A 19,833-nucleotide genomic window follows, 5' to 3' on the forward strand; every position below is an offset into this window, starting at 1 on the left:
TATAAAAATAACCTGTGGATTGGCTTGCCCCATGCTTAGGTGGTGATGTCAGAGCAGTAAGCAAATTATCTTTCATCAGTTTGGCTGTGTTTTTAAACACAAATTGTATTACTAATTTGGGGGTGCTCTGGCCTGTAGATAATCTGGGTGTGTTTACTGGATGACCTTCCTTCAGTGCCTATAGTTTAAAATAAAACGTATTTATACCAGGTAGCAGGGTTGGCCTCCCTTCTCTGCCTGGTTTGGGAGAAGAATTCATTGGGAAACCATGTGGCAAGTGGGGGGATGCCAAGGGGACCTCTAAAGAGCTCTCATACAGGACAAGTTTGGGGCATAAATCTGAAGGCTAAGCACGTTCATCGTGTTGGGCCTCACCATGTGCGATGGGTAGGTCAGGGTGGCCTGTGTTCACACATCACAGAGATGGCCCAGGGCTCAGCAAAACCTCTGACATCCTCTGTGGGATCCTTTGTAAGCTTGCCTGAAGCTCCTGCCAGCAATGGAAATTCAAAATGCCCCATCCTGGGGGTGTCCACTCTTGCAGTCCAGTGAAAGCCCACTCCCCATCCCAGTGTAGATGCAGTTCATGCAACACCGGCTCATGACAGGGGACATGAGACCGTTCCAAGACTAGGAGCAAGCTAGAAGAGCCAAGAAGAATGGCCACTCTGTGGGAGAGCAGGCAAATCCATCCTCTAACATTTTTGGTGGGCAGCAGAGTCAGGTGGGATGAGAAGCAGCATTCTGCCATCAGATCTAAGCCCTCACTCCAGCTCAGACAGCTGCAGCTGAAAATTCTTCCCTTGGGAGTTTGCCACACTTTTTTAAAGACAAGTTCCAAATAACTTTTCCCCAGATCTGGGCCCACCGACCCATAGCTGACTCTGGCAGCAGCAAGTTCGAGGGCAAAAGTTTAGTGAGGGATAAAAATGAGGGTTAATTTAAGCATCGCCACCTTCTGATAGAAAAAAAAAGAGGCACATTTGGGCTTGTTGCTCTGTGAACACAGGGTTCTTCCTCTGGCAGCTCTGCTGTTTACTCAGTCATTGTCAAGGAGGCAGGAAATACTGAGTCAGAAATACTGCACAAAAAGAAATATATGATGCTTAGATATCCGTGCTAAGAGCTATATAAAAAGCTGAGATAGGCTGTGCTAAATAGTTGATCTTACTGGCAATGTTCTGTGAAACCCTAAATGGCTGTTGGGAAAGGGCCGAGACAAATCCAATGGGTTGGAGAAGGGAGCTGGTGGGCAGAGGTTGGACAGCATCTGTCCCTTACTGCTGTCCTGGAGAAGCACAAACCTTCCTAGAAAGGGCTCCATAAATCACATTTTGCATAATTAACATCACTGCATTATTCCCCGCTTAGAATTTAAATACTACGTGTCTTTATGTCCTGGCTTGCAGGACACTCTGGTGTGCAGCTTTGCTTCCTGAGAGTATAGACCTGTGAGATGAGTGGTTTGCATTCAGGAGCAGCTCAGGAGGTGCTGGACAAACCTGTGACAGCACCAGGGAGGGATCAAACACCTCTGCCCATGGATATATGGGGTCTCACTGAGCTCCTCGGTACCACCCACAGCTACACTGAGAATGTCTCGCTTCATGGACAACACTACAAAAACACCTCTGCTGGAGGTGGTGGGACATGAAGTGGGACCATCAGCTCTTCCATGGGCTCTGCTCTTCCTCCAGCCAGCCACTCCTGGCCTCTCTGCCTGCACCCAAGGACAGAACCCCATGGAGATCCCACCACACCGTCCCTGCCCACGCTACTGCCAGCACGGAGACAAGACAGAGCAGAGTAAGGTGACGACAGAAAACCTGCTTTGAGCCTACAGCTCCCACGCAGAACCTGGAGAACAGCAGCACAGGAGACTGAGGTTTATTTCCAGCCCTGTGTGGGCTGCCATCACCTCTGTACCCTGATTTCCCATCCGGCAACAAACGGGAATGATTTGCTCATCTTCCTCTGCGAAGTGCTCTGGGGCGTGTGACCCAGACATGCGAATCATGGCAATTATTATGACTGCAACAAAGGAGCTATTGACATTTAAAGCAGCTAAAGCTTTTAAATTACAGATGACACCCTGTGCCCAGCCTTGCAGAGGTCCTGGCTTCACCCAGCCATGAGGCATTTCACTCCCACAGGCTTTCAGCACGTCGTTTCCTCCATGCTGGAGCTGCACCATTTGAACATCTTCTCAGGATGTTTTGGCCATTTTGGGAAAAGCAGGGAATCCTACCAGTGGCCTTCAGTGTGGATCTGACTTTATGATGGCCACAGTTCTGTGAACTGTTTCAATCACAGAGGGCTCCAAAATGCACCAGATGGTGAAGGTCCAGGCTACCAGGACTGTGACCACCACCCCACAGACACCTACCACACATCATTCCCCCACCAGATGATTTGTAACTTGCCTTAGATGTCACTGACCAACTCACAGAATCACAGGATGTCTGGGTTGGAAGGGATCTTACAACTCATCTCGTTTTATCCCCTGCCATGGGCAGGGACACCTTCCACTATCCCAGGGTGCTCCAAGCCCCATCCAACCTGCCTTGAACAATTCCAGGGATATGGAATTCTTCCACATTGGCAAGAACAACTCAAAGATTCTGCATCCATGAGGCAGACACAGTGCTTACTCCTCTCAGAAGGATTTGGGCATGAAGGGAAAGTAAGGTCAGAAAACTCCTGGTTTTTCTAAAGCAGGGGCTAAACAAACTCCCAGGACAAGAAACATAATCAATTTTACATTCCCAGGTTTGGGTAACTGAGGCAGCTGATGACCAGAGCCAACAGTAGCTGTGGATACTTCCCATGTCTACAAACACCCTGAGGTGACCAGGCGAGTGGTCACTTGAACCTCCTGCCTCCTGGTCTCACCCGACCTCTCTCCATCTGGCTCCAAATCTGGGATCAGCAGCAATAAACCACCCAATGTGGATGTCTCATGGCTTCAGACAGCAATGCCTGTCAGGTCCTTGAAGGGCTGCAGAGGTGAGAGCAGTTAATTATTGATTTAGAGGTTTAAATCACCCTGGTGGGAGCATAATGATGGATGTGGTGACAAAAGTTTTGCTGCTAACCTCGCAGCTGCTAGAGATCTCGGAGCACTGTCTGGGTGGAAGCTCTGAGAGGACCAGGAGGGTGGATTCAGTAGCCTGGTCTGCACACAAACAACAGCAATCACCATTTTGTCCTGGATGTTTGCCAGTGCCTCCTCCAGCACCACCCAGGTGACAGAGCTGCCTTCTTTGTCACTTAATTTTTATTGCTGTCCTTCCTATCTCACACCTTTCTGGGTTCCCAAACATGTGCCAGGGTGTCAGCTCAGCTGGGTAACAGCAATTTATCATCACCTTAAAGACTTGTTATCCCACGGAACCCAGACACAGCAACACACCATCAGCCAGACGTTGCAGCGAGCAAGGGACAGACCCGCCATCTGCAGGACACACAGACACGGGGAGCTACTCACACGTCTGAGACTCACAAACCAGTCTCTCAGTTCCACGGAGAGGGGCTGGAGGGGAGACAAGGGACCACAGAGAAACACAAATTGATTTCCTTGCTGGGTTGCCAGCAGAGCAGCCAGGACACCCGTTTGACCCAGCCCTGCAGACACCCCATGTAACGCCCAGAGGAGGCCGCTCCCCCTCGGCAGCCTTGCTCTTCTGCAGCAGTGCAGGAGATCCTGGCTATATTCATTTTATTCCTGCACTTTCCAGTACAGTGGGAATCTTGAGGCAGTGATGTGCCCTTTGCCTTTATGAGCATGCACAGGAAACCTTGGGCTACCTTTGGAATTTCGGAGACACTGAGAGTCCTCCCCCTGAAACAAAGAATCCATGCCCTCTAGAGCATCCCATCCCTAGGCCAGCAATCCCCTCCTAGCTACATGGAGATGTTAGGAAGAGAGAGGATCAAGCACAGCAAATCCCTGCTCATCCCAGCACTCACAGCAGTGCTGATACCCCCACTCCATAGAAAATTAATATAAATCTCCCATCCCATGGGCTGCATTCCTCATAGCACAAGCTCAGTGTAAAAGCATAATGGTCTCAAGAAATATCACAAAAACCTATTTTTGGGCTCCTTCATATGAGTGTAGATGGTTTGGCAGGCAGTTTGCAAACCCTTCTCTGCAATGCAGCAGGGTCTGAACCCCAGCACCATCCCCAAATCTGTTCAGAGACCACTTCTGTGCCTGAGAAAATGCTCATCCCACTCCCAACACCAGGTTGAGGTGATGACTGGGACTCCAATTGTGGCTGAGAGATGCATCCTGCTTTCAAATGCCATGTCTGGAGATGCCCAGCCTTGCAGCCCAGTAGGATGCAGCAGTGACCAGCTGGATTTTGCCAGCAGGATGCATTCTTATTTTAAATTCTGCACATGCGATGTGTCCTCTCTAAGGTGGACATGAAAAGGCATCTATGGGGACAGGCCAAATTTGGAAAGAGGGATATAAGAGGAGGAAAACTGACCGTGGAGGCAGGTGCTCCTTTGTCCAGGCACCAGGGCTGGAGGAATTCCACTGGCACTGGAAATGAAGCTGTGTCCATTGAAAGGCCAGCTTGCTTGTGAATGAATGAAACCGGGCAGGGAAAGGCAGGCAACTAATCCTGTTTGACATCAGGAGCTTTACTGCACAGGCACTCCTGGCTCACATCAGTTTGGTCCACGAAGGGATTTTCCGGAGTGCCTGGTAGCTGGCAGCAGGATGTTCTCCTGTGGGATGCTAAGACCCTCCTAGGAAGTGCCCTCTTGCTGGTGTTCACCATGAGGTGGGACTGGGACCACTCATCTGCTGAGCTGGGCAAGATACTGAGGCTTGGCCCCTGCTTCTCTGCAAGCCAGGACCGATGGATGAATGAGGCCTCAGGGGCTTCTCACATCCCCAAAACTTGTCCCTGAAGTGGAAGCCCCCGAGCTGGGTAGCACAGGAGAGCAGACAACCTTTGGATGGACATCAGTGCACAGAGGTGGCTATAAAGAAGTCCAAGGGGCATGAGATATTATAGAATCAGGTGCTGGAAAGGACTTTCAAAGGTTATCTAGTTCCAACCCATCTGCCACCTTCCACTATCCCACGTTGCTCAGAGCCCTGTCCAACCCAGCCTTGGACACTTCCAGGGATCCAGGGGCAGCCACAGCTGCTCTGGGCACCCTGTGCCAGGGCCTCCCCACCCTCACAGACAGCAATTCCTTCCCAATATCCCATCCATCCCTGCCCTCTGGCACTGGGAAGCCATTCCCTGTGTCCTGTCCCTGCATGCCTTGTCCCAAGTCCCTCTGCAGCTCTCCTGGAGCCCCTTTAGGCCCTGCCAGGGGCTCTGAGCTCTCCCTGGAGCCTTCTCTTGTGCAGCTGAGCACCCCCAGCTGTCCCAGGCTGGCTGCAGAGCAGAGGGGCTCCAGCCCTGGGAACATCCTCCCCTGGACCCGTTCTAACAGGTTCATGTCTTTCCTGAACTGGAGAACTCCAGAGCTCCATATGGGCCAGAGTTCTTGGCTGTCTCCTTGAAAAGAAAGCAAAAAAAAAACCTGCAAAGATGGACGCACAAAAACTCGGTGGGTGGGAGAGCACGGGGGGTCCTGCAGGCAGCTGGCCAGATCCATCGTGGGATGGGTCTTCCTTTCATCTGCCCCGGGACTGAACCGTGCGGATGATCAAGGAACCGGAGGAGTTAACAGACTCCCAGCCAGAGATATTCGTGGCACCCAGAGTTCGTGTAAAGTTTCATACCGGGACCCTTTACTAAATTCTTTCGGTCATGGGAGAGAAAACACTGCAACTGTTTAGTCTGCAGGGAGGTGGTGGCTCTGGCCCAGCACTCAGCATTGCTGAGCAAACACGCTGGAGAGCAAAGGGGCTGTCACCCTTCTTATCTCCTCCGTCTGCTTTTCACCATGTCTCTCCCACCACCAGGCACCTGATGGGCATCGTGTACCGGTGCTGGATCTCCTTGCAGGAAATGCAGCTCTGGGATGGGGGGGAACAAGCCACCACTTGAAAATCGAGACCTGGAGGTGAAGTGCCAGTCTGCTAAAAAAATGTTATTTACACAAAGGAGCTCAGAAAATCTTTCTCAGAGGCCAACACTTACAAATTCTACGTAGCCAGGGAGCTTTTGCTGTAAGAAATGTTATATTTGGCTGGTGGATTTTTTCTTTTACGGGATGTGAAAGATGCATTAATATTTTTTGCTTATCCCCTGAGCATGCAGGTATGGAGCACCCTACAATGACTCCAAAGCTGCCTGTCCATCCTGGGAAAGCTTAGATTACAGAAGGGTGATGCAGAAAACAACATCAAGGTGCAAAAGCCCTCAATTGCTCCATCCTTTGTATCTCTGAAGGGATGCCCATGATTGCCATGGTGTATTTTGCCTCATGTTGGCAGACTGTGAGCATCACCCTGTAAGACCCCTGGATGGCATGGGCTGGAATATTAAAGAGATTCATGGAAACACACCTTGCTCTTATGAACAAAGCAGAAACAGAAAGAGTTTTGTTTTTCCAGCCTGACACTGCCTCCTTAGCTGATGGACACTGCACTCGCTGTCCTCATTTTCAGTTCCTGCTGCTCCTGGACTGGAAGTATTATCACAGAATCACAGAATGGCTTGGGTTGGGAGGGGTCTTAAAAATCATCTAATTCCAACCTTCCTGCCATGGGCAGGGACACCGTCCACTAGACCAGGTTGCTCCAAACCCTGTCCAGCCTGGCTTTATCACTGGGTTTGGATTCCCAGCACTGCCAGAGATGCTTATTTTAACCCCTCTAATAAAAAAAAAAAATATTTAGAGCAATAGTAATTTAAAAACAATGAAGCAAGAAAAGTGGAGGAATTTATCACTGGGAGGGGAAAAGGAAGCACTGTTTTGGGATGCTCAGTGAGGAAGGAGAGCACAGGGGGGACACCCCATGGTTGGCAGCACTGCTGATGAGACCAGAGGATGTGTCAAGGTAGGGCAGCATCCTCCAGCCAAGCATTGTTTGCTCCTGTCCCCAAGACTTCGATTCTGTGTTTTGCATCAGCATCAGGCCTGGCAAGCTGACAGGGACCTGAAATAATTCTCAAGCCTCATTCCACACCCCTCAAGCGTCCTCTGGCTCCTCTGCTCCCAGGACCCACCAAAGCCACCTCCCACTGTAATTTTGCTTACGTGTGTGCAGCAGGAAAAGATGGGGAGTGCCAAACCATCCCCACAGGGGAAGGAAAGGGGATGTGGATTTTGTGAAAGCATTGATTCTCCAGTTCCAGATTCTGACATAGCTACACACCAGAACACCCACCAATGAAAAACCCCTGAGCCTAAGTGTGCTTGGGGGATGCTGAGGGTGCTCAAGCTGCAGGTCCCACGGGACCATCCCTCCGGGATCCACCACAGCAGTCGGGTTCACTTGGCTGGGAACTGAATCTGGTTCAGAAACTCGTGACCCAGTTAGAAAATCTTAAGAGATTTCCTGCTGGAGAGCACAAGAGCATCCTCTGCATGCTACAGGCCAATGTCCAAGTAAAGCCAGGGATGGGCAAAGCACATGTGCTTTAAGCACATGTTCTCTCATCTTCCCCCTTTCCCAGGGCAGAAAAAGAGGTGCTTCCCTCTCCAATATCCTTCTACCCAAACCCCATGCTGGCACACGCATCTGCCCTGGCCTTGGAACAGGAGGTAATGTCCCTGGCACTTGCTTCTCCAGGGTGCTCCTGTGTCAGCAGGATGCTTCATTCCCTGACAAAATCAGCGGGGAGGGTGGGGTGGGGTTTGTGGAACGGGTGCCAGGCAGGGTGATGCATCACGGGGTCCTGATGAGCCTCCAAAACTCCCGAGCCCAGGTGAGGTGAAGGGAATCAGCTAAGTGCAGGGCTGGGCACAGCAGCTTGTCTGCGAGTATAGGGAGCAGGGATCATCCAACTCTGCAGCATCCCAAAATCCACACCTTAGGGGTGGCTGCAGCAGCCTGAGCTGGACTGGGGCTGGAGCAGGCAGGAGCAGATGGTCTGCGAGGAGGGTGCCTCGGGCCAGCTGAGCCCCCAGGCTGACAGGAACACACTCCCACGTGCTGTGGGTTTGAGCATTTTGGGAGCAAACGAGAGATTAGGAGCTGACGCCAGTTCAGCCCCATCTGGAGGGGTCTCAGCACTGAAATGTCTCCCTGCCTTTCCTCACCTCTCATCAATGGATAAATGGATTTTGAGGCTCTTTTTTTTTTCCATTTCTGCTGTTTCTACCAGGACCCCCAGCATCCTCACCCACCAACAATGTCTGGGGGCACCCAGGAGCCCACCCCAGCAGGAGGCTGCTGCCTGGCTCTGTCCCAGGGCTGCAGGCAGGATGCAGGCAGGCTGCAGGCAGGCTCAGCAGTCTGCAGTCTCCACCTAGAGCCCAGAACAGCCTCTACTCCGTGCTTGAGCCCATGCACAGGGTGTGCACGGGTCCCACCGCAGCGCAAAGCCCGCGCTCTGAACTCGGCTGTGCTTTTAGCAGGCAGCAGCAGCTCGGCCACGAGTGATCCTGACACTCTTCACCACCAACCTGCTTGAGCACGAGGAGCCTCTGCTGGGTCCCACCACCACTGGGAGATGCCCAGGGCATCCACTGCCCAGCAGAGACAATGAGACACCAAGTACCATCCCTGTGGTCCCATCATGTGCTGGAGCACAGGCTGGTCCCCACTGTGGCCTCAAAATCTTGGCCGCTCTGAGGTGAAAAGGAGCCAGGAGAAACCACACACTAATTTATGGAGTAAAGGTGATGGCTGTTTTTTCACAACACACCTGAGCATTGTAGAGGTATAAGGTATAAAACCTTACCAGAACACTGAATTAAAGTCAAATGCACCAATCTTTAAACCCTAAGGGATTTTTTTTAGAAAATCAGTCCTGCTTCCTATCAAACTCCCAACTGCACGATGCACTGCTAGTCTAATTTAAACACCTCTCCTGTGCAGAGCCATGAATGTGGCTGCACTGGGCAGACTCCAGACCCCAGTAACCTGCAGAGCACTGGGGACAAACCCCTTGCCATCCCCAGTGATGCCCACTGCTACATCAGTAGCCCTGTGGACACCTCTAGATGCAGCTCAACGTGATCCCCAAAACCCACCCCTGGCCTCAGACTGAGGACTGATGTGCAGTGCAAACCCACTGCTCATTTAATTTAGGGTCTGGATCAACTACTCCCAGCTCAGACAGCTCCTAGTGCTTGTGGGACACATCTCCTGTCCCCATCCCCTCCTTCCTATCAGTGCAAAACTGCCTTTTTCTTTGTGCTCCGTTAAAACCTGACATCTTGGGCTCCACTAACCCCTCCCTCACCTCACCACCACCCTCCAAAGAGGTGCTGCCTGGTGCTCCCTGGCCCCCACCACGCTGCCTTGCCATGGAAAGGCCGCACAGCAGCCGGGTGCTTCCAACAGCCCCCGTTCCGCTTGGGAGAAGTGGCAAGTTCAAAGCACGCAGCCGGACACTTAACCCAGGGCTCTCCAGTAACTCCCAGCCCCGCACGGGACCCGTGTGCCAGCGGCTCCTGGAGCCTGCCGTGGCCAAGCCCAGCGCTGTTACTACGGGCAGGGAGCTTGGCCGGGCTCGGGGTAAAGGCAGGGCCAGCTCGAATTGATGCCCAGCCCTGCCCTTCACCTGCCGGCGCAGGCAGGCTGCCAGCCCGCTCCCCGGGCTCCCTCTCCTGCCTGCTGCCGACACTTGCACCGGCTGTGTTTGGCCCTGGATGACTGTGTGAAAGAAGGGAAAAAAAACCACCCCCAGAACCATGTTAAGAATTAGAAAAAAAATTACTAACATTTTAAGTTACAGAATGCTAACATATGTCATAAGCAAATATATATATAATTATTATATAGATGTATAATTAATATATATATGCAATAAGCATATATATTAACATAGGAGCAAAGTAAGTAATTGAATACAAGAACGAAGTGATAAAAATGATACGATAATAAATAATAAAAATGGAATAATCAATACACGAAGGAATTAGAGAATGTCTCCAGAGACACAAGTCAAAACTTGTGGCAAAAAACAGGGAATGTGTCTCCTTTCCACTATTTTTCTCCGTGCCTGAGAGCAGGAGGACGCAGCAGCTGGGGATGCTCCTCAGAGCCACCCACGGGGCTACATTCCCTGTGCCCCTTCAAGCACTACATAGATATATGAGTGTGCACGAATTTAGAGCTGCCTTTGAATTCCCTGGGCATACAGAAAATAAATCTCTTCAAAGCTACAAAAAGCTTTTGCTGGGGGGAGTCCCACTGTGATTTACAAAGGCAGGACAGTTTGATGTTTGATGCTCTGATCAAGATCAGAAATGTAAGGGAAGAAAGGTTTCCGAGCTCTACGGGTTTCTGCAAACCCCTAAATGAAGGTGTCAACACAAGGGCAGCATCACTTGTTATTTCTGTGCTTGTGCTAGGCTCCTGAGGAGCTGGCATCCATTCTGAGGTTCACCACCAAGATGTTCCTCATTTGCACAGAAGAGCTGCTTGGGCCAAGGAGGCTTTCCCCACTGAATCTCCACCTCACTGGGGGAAGAGCTCATCAACTCTTCTGGAGAAGAAACTAAAGGCTGCGATGTTGGCTCATCCACAGATCTGAGAGATGGATGTGGGGCTGCTCCGTGGAGCTGAGCTCACTGCTGTGGCATGTGAGACACACACCTGTATGGCCACATCTGTATGGCTTTAGGATCTGCTCCAGGGGCATTGGGACCTTTTTTCCCCCGTCTCTCAGTGAAGCAACCTCTCTGGTGTTTGCTGGGCAATGCCCTTTCAGAGACAAGTGGTACCACTGTTTTGTGTGCACAGACTGGGCCATCTGTACTTAAATTACATTAAAAACAGCCACGGAAAGAGGACTGATGGGTTTTTGCAGTCAGTGCTGGACATGGTGCACAGGTCAGATGCTCTCCAGCCGCACTTGGATCCTTCCTGCCTCCACCTCTGCCAAACCACAAACTGTTCTTCACCAATAATCATGTTGAGAAGGGAAAAAAATTTGCCTTTCAGCATTAACCATTAGTGTATTACTTAGAATAACGCAGAACATCACAGAACCATTAGGGTTGGGAAAGACTTCTAAGATCATTGAGTCCAACCTACTTCCACATCCCAGTTCCCACAGTATCCACCCAGTGTCTATCATTACAACTTAGAGCACCATGATGCTGAAAGGGCTGCTATCACTGGGAGGTTGTTTGCTCAGACTAAAAAGCCTAGAGGACAGGAAGAACTTCAGCTCATTTATCTCAAAACCTCATGCTCAGCTTGGCAAACACTTCACACCGCACCTACATTTACTAAAGGGAATCAATCAACTCTCCAGTACCTCATGCCACAATGTCTACATCCCAAGAAATGCTTCAGCCTAAGTTCTCCTCTTCCATCCCCCACCTGGGATGACAACAATGGATTTGTGGCCACTTTCCTGGTTGACCCCCTCTACAAATGGTCACACCAATCATCTCAAACCCAACCAAGGCCACTGAGACCCAAGTGCAACCTCTGCCAAAACCCACACGATTAGTCTCAAGGGACTAGAGGGGAAGCATTGGAGGGGAAGCCATACAAGGAGGGGCTGAGGCCACTTGGTCTGTTCAGCCTGGAAACTGACTGAGGGGAGACTCATTGCAGTTACAGCATCCTTGTGAGGTGCAGAGAAGGGTCAGGCAGTGATCTCTGCTCCCTGTGACCAGGAACAGGACCCAGGGAATGGCTGGAGCTGTGTCAGGGAGGGTCAGGCTGGATATCAGGAAAAGGTTCTTCCCCCAGAGAAGGGTCAGGCAGTGATCTCTGCTCCCTGTGACCAGGAACAGGACCCAGGGAATGGCTGGAGCTGTGTCAGGGAGGGTCAGGTTGGATATCAGGAAAAGGTTCTTCCCCCAGAGGGTGCTGGGCACTGCCCAGGCTCCCCAGGGAATGGGCACGGCCCCGAGGCTGCCAGAGCTCCAGGAGCGTTTGGACAGCGCTGCCAGGGTTGTTGGGGTGCTTGTGCAGGGTCAGGGGTTGGAGTCCATGATCCTTGTGTGTCCCTTCCAGCTCAGGATGTTCTGTGTTTCTATGAGGTTTCCACAACCAGAGCCAAGCACAGCACTGAACCAAGGAAGGGCCATTTCTGGGGCATCAAGAGGTTGCAGAGGGTGAAGAAATCCTCTGTGGGTGTGCAGCTGGGTAGGCAATAAGGAAAGCCATAGGATATGCATTTGTGTGTGCAGCAGGGTAGGCATCAGGGTGTGCAGTAGGGTATTCATTAGGGTATGCCATAGAGAACATGCTAGGATTTACCATAGGGAAAGCATTGGGATATACCATAGGGTATTCATTAGGGTATGCCACAGGGTATCCAACAGGATATACAGTAAGGTAAATCATAATGTACGCATTTGGGTGTGCAACAGGGTAGGCATTAGGGTGTGCAACAGGATGTGTGTTAGGGAATGCATCAGGATATACCATAGGGAATGCTTTAGCATATGCTGTAGGGTATGCACTAGGGTATACCATAGGGTATGCCACAGGGAATGCAATATGGTATGCAATAGGGTGTGCATTAGGATATACTACAGGATATGCCATGAGAAGTGTATTAAGGTATGTAATAGGGTTGAGGATATTCCATAGGAAGTGCATTAGGCTGTGTAAGAGGGTGTGGATTAGGATATACCATAGGCTTTGTCATAGGGAATGCATTAGGCTGTACCACAAGATATTCACCAGGGAATGCCACAGGGTATCCGACACGATATGCACTGGGGTACACCACTGAGTATGCATTAGGGTGTAAATTTTGGGGTGCATTAGGGCGTGCAATAGGGTATGCCACGGAGTATCCTATGATGTATCCAGTGCAGCATGCCTTAGGGTATGCATTAGGGTGTGAAATGGGGTATACATTAGGGTATGCCACAGGGCATCCAGCAGAACCAGCCCTTCTCCTCTGGCACCAAGGCAATTCCATGTGCACGGATGCACCAGGCTCTGGCTGCAGGCCAGCGGGCTCTGCTGCTCTGTGTTGGGATGTTCATTGCGTGATTTCTAGTTTGTTGTTTTTTTTATTATTATTATTAAAAGAAGGTATCAGCCTTCTGTTTGATGTGCTGTTGGCCATGGTTGCCAAGGGGAGCAGTGTACAATTACAGCCCTAGTGATGTCCACTCTAATAATATACTTGGCTCTGCATAGCTCAGATGCAGACACAGCTCTGCTATAAAGAGCACGGTTGTTCCAGCAGAGGAGTACTCCAACTTATGTTACATGTGAAGGGTTTGCTTAACACCCCCCACTGAAAAAAAAAAAAAAAAAGAAGCCTAGGCATGCCAGTGAGTGAAACTATGACAAGCAAAAACCTCCTGCAGGAGACTTATTTTCAATGTATTAATGAAGAAGGTATTTCTAGAGGCGTGAAGAAACTGTGTATGTGTCCATAAGATGTTCTTTCATGTCCCCAGCCATCCAAGCTCCCTGGGCCCAGCTCACCCAGGTCCATCCCAAGGGCTCACACAGCTCAAAATTGCTCTTGCTACCAAAAGACTAAACCAAACTCAATGAGGAGAAAATCAAACCCAAATCACAGAACCACAGATTTGTTTACACTGGAAAAGCCTTCTAAGATCATCAAGTCCAACCATTCCCTCAGCACTGTCCAAGCCACTACTGACCCATGTCCCCAGGTGCCACATCCACACAGCTTTTAAATCCCCGCAGGAATGGTGCCTCTACCACTTGCTTGGGCAGCTGTGCCAGGGATGGACATCCCAGACACCAAATGATCTCCCCCAGTGCCAAGCTCCCACATGGCAGCTCTACCAGCTGTCCACCCCATGGCTCCACTTCCCACATCTCTTTTCCTGAGAGGTTGGCAGCACTCAAATTCAAGACTTAGCCAAGATTTTGGACCGAAACACAGAGGGAGGGATAAATTCAAACCAGAGTTTTCGTCATGGATCCTCTTAAGAGCATGAAGTGGACCATGTTGGCTGTAGGGAAGCTCTTCAGAGGAGCTGCTGGCAGGGAGGGCGATGATGTGACAACACTCCCATGCTGCAGCTCTGGCATCTCTTTTGGGATCAAAACAAGTGCTCTGAGATTAGCTGTGAACATGTGCAACCCTTGAGCATGAGCACCTTGTCAACAGCTGAAAATAGAAGAGGAGCCAGGTTAAAAAGACAGTTTACTGCCTGTTTTGCAGGAAAAAAAACCCCTTGCTGCTTGTTTTAAAGTCCAGCACAACACAGGGACGCTGTCCATAGGTATAGGGATGCTCTCCTTAGGCACAACCACGCTGACAGGGCACCTCAGCGGGTTCACGCACTAATTCCGGAGGTGCTCTGGTGGGGGTGAGCTGTTGCCATCGCAGTCCTGAGGGAAAGGGACAAACAAGCCCCTACAAAACATGAGCATCTGCCGGGAGCAGATGGGGGGGCGAGCGGTGCAGCCCCAGGCGCCAGCAGCACGGGGAGGGATCACGCTGATCCCGATTTATCACACCCCGGCACAGTAATTCCCCAGCTCGCCGGTGCCCAGCAAGCCGAGCTCCTTACGTCCGGGGATCAGATTAGTCTGAAAGGTGCTAGAGAGACACAAATCCTGCTCTGCAGCAAGCGTTTTATGAAAGGTTTACTTCTCTTTTTTAATTAACGGTAAATTATCTAGAAATGGCTGATGGAAAATATCTGATGGTGGAAGGGCCAGGATTACAGCTGGGTAATGTTGTAAGGTCAGTCATAGAAAAATATGATTATAACATGAGTATGTAGGTATGTGTGTTTATATATGTATATATATGTGTGGGTATATATATGTGGATATATAATAATTGATATCAATGTATTAATATATCATACATCAATAGGATATTCACACTACTCCATAACATGACATAATAACCGATATGCCTTATAGATACTGATAATGTATCGTATATCAATTCCAATATACCACATTGATATCGAGAATCAACCTCCTTATTTCACACCAAGGCAGCTGCAACGACTCTTTTGTGCCTCATACCTGGCTCTGTCTCCAGGCAGGGCTATCAGGCCTGAATGCCTCAAAAAATTCCTGGTTTAGGGCTTGACCGAAGTATTTATGATCTGTGTGAGTGCATCTGATTATTTTGTTGAGAAAACAAAACAGTGCTTGGAGAAATTCAAAATCCTTTACTATCAGAAAGGAAATGTTAAATTATTTAATTTCACACAGCACTTTGCTTTTGACCTGTAGTGATCTGTCACCTTTTGCCCCATCAAGACATTTATAAAAGATGTGCACTTTGGGGCTGAACAAATCCCTTTTGCATATTTCTCTGTGCCTCAGCACATGAACTCGGTCACCCACACACCCCACTCGCTCTTTGCACTTCATTCCTCCCCACAATGCTCCCATCACACTGTGACTGGCAACACGTTCCTGAAAAGCACTTTCAGTCTCTCTGGAGGTAGGAGATATATTATTTATCCTACATTCATGCTGTGAAGAGCTGAATGTGAAGCCACTCAGTCTTGCACAGGATGCTGCAGTAAAAAATCAGTTTACTGGGTCTGTTCGCATGAGCGGAAATGCTGGGGCAAGAGAGTAAAGCAAACCGGAAGAGTCCTCCCAAACCCAGGACTGCCATCAGAATCAGCTGTGGGCTAGCACCCTCCTGCTCCCTGGCCATCATTCCTGGGCTTTATTCTGGATTTCTTACATTGCTCGGCCTAACAGGGGAAGATGCGAGAGTGACCTGTGATGGGAAGAGCAGGATGCACAGCAGGTTTAGAGCTCCCTCCAGCCCCTTGCTGCTAACTCTGGGACAGATTCTGTCTGCAATTTGTCTCATTCTGATTTATAATACCTTTGGAAATACTCATCTGGAAAAGATCACCACCTGATACAGGCAATGGGCAGATGTGTATGCTACCCTAGGGCTTTGCAGCAGAGAGTGGGCACAGGGAGAGATGCTGGGTTTGATACGCACCCAGAGCAATGAGAGAAGCAAAGCTGGGCCAGTGATTGTGCAGAATTATCTGATACTGATTTTGACTATCTTATTTTACTCCTTATTTCCCTGCTTGCTGTGTTGCCACAAAGCCAACTCAAGGTACAGGCAGCCAGGCACAGCATCCAAGAGAGGATCTCCAACAAGAGCAACAAGAACAACAAGAAGATGAGTCAAAAAGTGAAGTGAGCAACAGACTTGTGTGGAGAGCAGAGAAATGACATGTGAGAAATGAACTGTATGTCCCACAGACAGATGTGTGTGAGGGAACAGCTGAATGGAAATGCACACTAAATTAAGAATGGAAATTCGTGGTTTCAACTCTGTCTCCAGAGGCAGAAAATTGGAGGTGCATGTGACACCCTCCCAGAAAACAACCCCCCTCTCTGATGGTGGCACTGCAGTAGCACACACTCAGCAGACCATAGGCAGTTGAGGACAGCCCTTTCTTCTCATCATCCAACATCATTATAGAATCATCTAGGCTGGAAAAGATCTCCAAGACCACCAAGTCCAACCATTAACCTCACAGACCAATTATCAGAGCCACTGCTTTTTTACCCCCTCTGCAACTTTGCTGTCACTGATGGTTTCGGAGCAGAACAACCAACCAGTTCTCCACATACCAATGAACAAGTCACCCAGAATAATGAGAAAATACACAATTATTTCAGTTTTGTTTGAAATCAGAAACCAGGAGCAAGCCCTTCAGCCAGCTGATGCAGCCAAAAGCCTGCTCAGGGACCATCTCGGTGTCTAAGACCATCAGGGACTTGTCTTGGTGTCACTGGTGCTGAGATGGACCCTTCACTCTAACAGCCTACACTGAAAGACCCTCCCAGTTAATTTCTTTTCATGCCATGGGGATGCTGCCTCAAGCAACTGACTCATTACACAGACAGGCCCTGGTGTGAGATGCCACAATTCCATGTAGAGTTCATGAAATAAGAATGAAGAGTACCTTGATAATGCCCTCAGTGTCACATTATCTAAGGTAACCATTAAAGATGTGCACAGACAAAATAGGAGGTACACACCACGAACTCATAACCTGGGTTCAAAAGGAATTTGGTAACAGCTCAGCTCCAAGCATATGGTAAAACTAAGTGAGGTGATGCTACAGGCATCTGAACAGCCAACTTTATCTTATTACCTGCAACATGTTGAGGAGCAGACTCCGGAATTTGGTTCCTTCCACCATGAAGAGGGCCATTTTGTCACAGAGCTTGGCTGCTGTGGAAGCAAAGCTGCGGTCTGTCACCGCTTTCTGGTAGATGGTCTTGACTATCTCCCCCAGCATCTCCTCAGAGTTGGTGGAGTTCTGGGCCTCCTCCATGAAGGTGGTAAGCTTGGAGTCAACATCACTGCTGTTGTTTCTCATGCTGTTGAGAATTTCAATTAATTTGTCCATTTTATTCTTTTCAGGGTCAGTGGTTTCCACTGTGACTTCGTCCTGGTCCGTGAAAAGGGAAAGACAAGGCGTCTGTTACACAAGGAAAAAACAGATATATCAGCCCATGTCCTTGCACAAACAGCAAAAGGGAAAGGGGATTGGGAGGACATAAACAGAAAGAGAGAGAGAAAAGACAGAGCATCTTTTAGTGGCACAATGGTATAATCTCAGCATTGGAAAGCATAAGCGCATGCATCCTGCCCCAGAAATGTCCCCTTCCTCCATTTTCCACACACTTAATCCCAAAGTCCTACCCCCCAGCTCAGGGAGAAGATGTCCTTGAGTGTCCTGAGCCAGGATGCCAAAGTCTGACCACCCCAATTGCCTTTGGCATCCTGGACCAGTTTTTCTGGTGTCTGTGGCATCGTGATGACGGACATTTTTTTCCCTCTCTTTAGAAAGTGCACTGTTGTTTGCAAAATGCTCAGACAACAGTCCCACAAAAATATCTACTTTATAATATATATTTAACAATGTAAATTGAGATCAAAGAAGTTACATGATCCCAGCATTCAAACGACTCTTGACTTTTCCATCTCTTGCCTGTTACACTTTCCACTTCTCATTATTACCACAGAAATTATTGCTTCTTTTCAATGTTTTATTAAGCATTTGCCCCTTTTTCCTGGTGTCAGGCATGCATCCTGCTTGTTCTGCTCTGCTCCCTTCTACCCCTCCACCTCAATCTTATAATGTACTATACAGTACAAACCTATAGCAGTTTTTTGGACAAACCCAACTCCAAACAGCAGCTGGGAGTTGTCCAAGCCTTCCATCAGGAGACTGGTTGTGTTGACAACACCCACCCAAGAGTGGGTGCTGATGTGACTTTTATTCTTACAAGACTCTAAATTTTTGAGACGAGCCTTAAAACAAATACTCTGAAAGTCTCTACTATGCTCCCATTGCTTTAAAGAACATAAAAATAACTAACAAAATCTCTTACTCCCCCTCATGCCACTACCAGAAATAGTAAATGCTCATGCATTCAAAGGTATACATTTCCAACATGCACTCCCATGGAATTGTATATGTTCAGGTTATTTTTGCTCTGTATTTTGGAAATCTCATTAGAGATAACCCCATGGATGCTTTTTACAGTCTGACAAAAGAATCTCAGCAGAAAGAATCTGAGTTTCACAGGGAGCAAATAGAGATATCATCTCCAAATTCCTCAGAAATCTGTGGCTGAATATTGTTTCCAGAAAGGATTTCTCCTCCGTCACTTGCATGCATACTTTTGTTATTGTTGGGTTGTTGGAAGGAAAGGGGGAGATAAGGGCATTTCAATTCATTGCAGAGATAAATGGGTATCAGCTTTAAAGCAGTGGAGTCCAACTATTCAGCACTCAAGAGTCAAAGTTTAGCTTTGTAGAGTTTAGGGATTTAGCTCTGTAGTCACAGAGAGACAAATTGCCTTTTTTAGACGTTTTTTAGCGAAGTGACTGAGCTCTTCACACCAGGAGGAAGCTCATGTGTGCACCAGCCTTCCCCCATGGAAAAGGGGAGAGTTCCCAGTCCTTGGAGAACTCAAGCTGGTAGCAACCTCAACCAAGAAATCAAACTCAGAGCCTCAATTCTGTCAATAAAAGGCCTCCTGAAGGAGCACAAAGACACCTCAAGAGAGGTGCTGACACTGGGGGATTAAGGTAAATTGGGAGCCTTGATGGTAAGGTCCCTTGAGCCCACCCCACCCTTTGTATGGAAAACAGCCAACAGATAGACTCTCAGAAAAAGAGAAACTCAACGTTTCCCCAAGAAATAATACCTTTTCTTTTAGTCTCCTCCTCAGCCTGTCTTTAGAAGACTGAAGCAAATTGATCTTGGGTCTGTCCCCAACGCGCTCGTGGACGCTGTCTTTCCGCTTGGTCTCCGGCTCGGGGATGTACTGCTGGGACTGCTTCTCCACGGCCTCGGGGCCTCGGGGCGCCTCCACGGGCACGGGCACCGTGCACACGGAGCTGTCCTCGATTTTCAAATTCTCAGTCTCTTTGGCGTTCCTGTGCGTTTCTTTGTCGTTGGGCGAGTGCTTCTGGTTGTGGTGCCATCTCCGGTTCTGGCTGTAGCCGTGGTGGCCTGTCCTGCCCGAGGAGTGAGGGGCCTGGCCTCCTTGGTAGAGTTTCTGGTGGTCCCTGTTATGCTTGGTGCCACCCTGCTGATGATCCGCGTGCTGCTGAGATTTGTTCCCACTGGGGAGTCTCTGCTGTCGCCTGGAAAGGCAAAGAAAGTCATTGAAAAGCCAGGGAGCCTCAGAAAATCGATTTTAACTCCTATTAGTTGGAAACCAAACAGGTTTTTTGGTTTTGTTTTTTTTTTTTGTTGTTTGTTTGTATTTTCTTTTTTATTTTGCAAACTGAATGGCAGGGAATTAAA

At 49.1% G+C, this 19,833-nt stretch overlaps 1 protein-coding gene across 3 annotated transcripts in view; it reads right to left on the minus strand.

Annotated features, from left to right (window-relative positions):
* Positions 1–19,833, minus strand: part of CTIF (cap binding complex dependent translation initiation factor) — a 148,106-nt gene that overhangs the window by 24,503 nt on the left and 103,770 nt on the right. For 2 of the 3 annotated variants that reach the window (XM_069001582.1, XM_069001584.1), the window contains exons 8-9: positions 19,229–19,670; positions 17,161–17,490 (exon numbers count right to left, since the gene is read on the minus strand). In XM_069001582.1, the coding sequence (XP_068857683.1) occupies positions 17,161–17,490; positions 19,229–19,670 (772 nt within the window). The remainder of the gene's footprint in view (positions 1–17,160; positions 17,491–19,228; positions 19,671–19,833) is intronic. The other variant, XM_069001583.1, reaches the window with a different exon arrangement.

The sequence above is a fragment of the Aphelocoma coerulescens genome (genome assembly GCF_041296385.1).
Source record: "Aphelocoma coerulescens isolate FSJ_1873_10779 chromosome Z unlocalized genomic scaffold, UR_Acoe_1.0 ChrZ, whole genome shotgun sequence".
Taxonomy (NCBI): domain Eukaryota; kingdom Metazoa; phylum Chordata; class Aves; order Passeriformes; family Corvidae; genus Aphelocoma; species Aphelocoma coerulescens.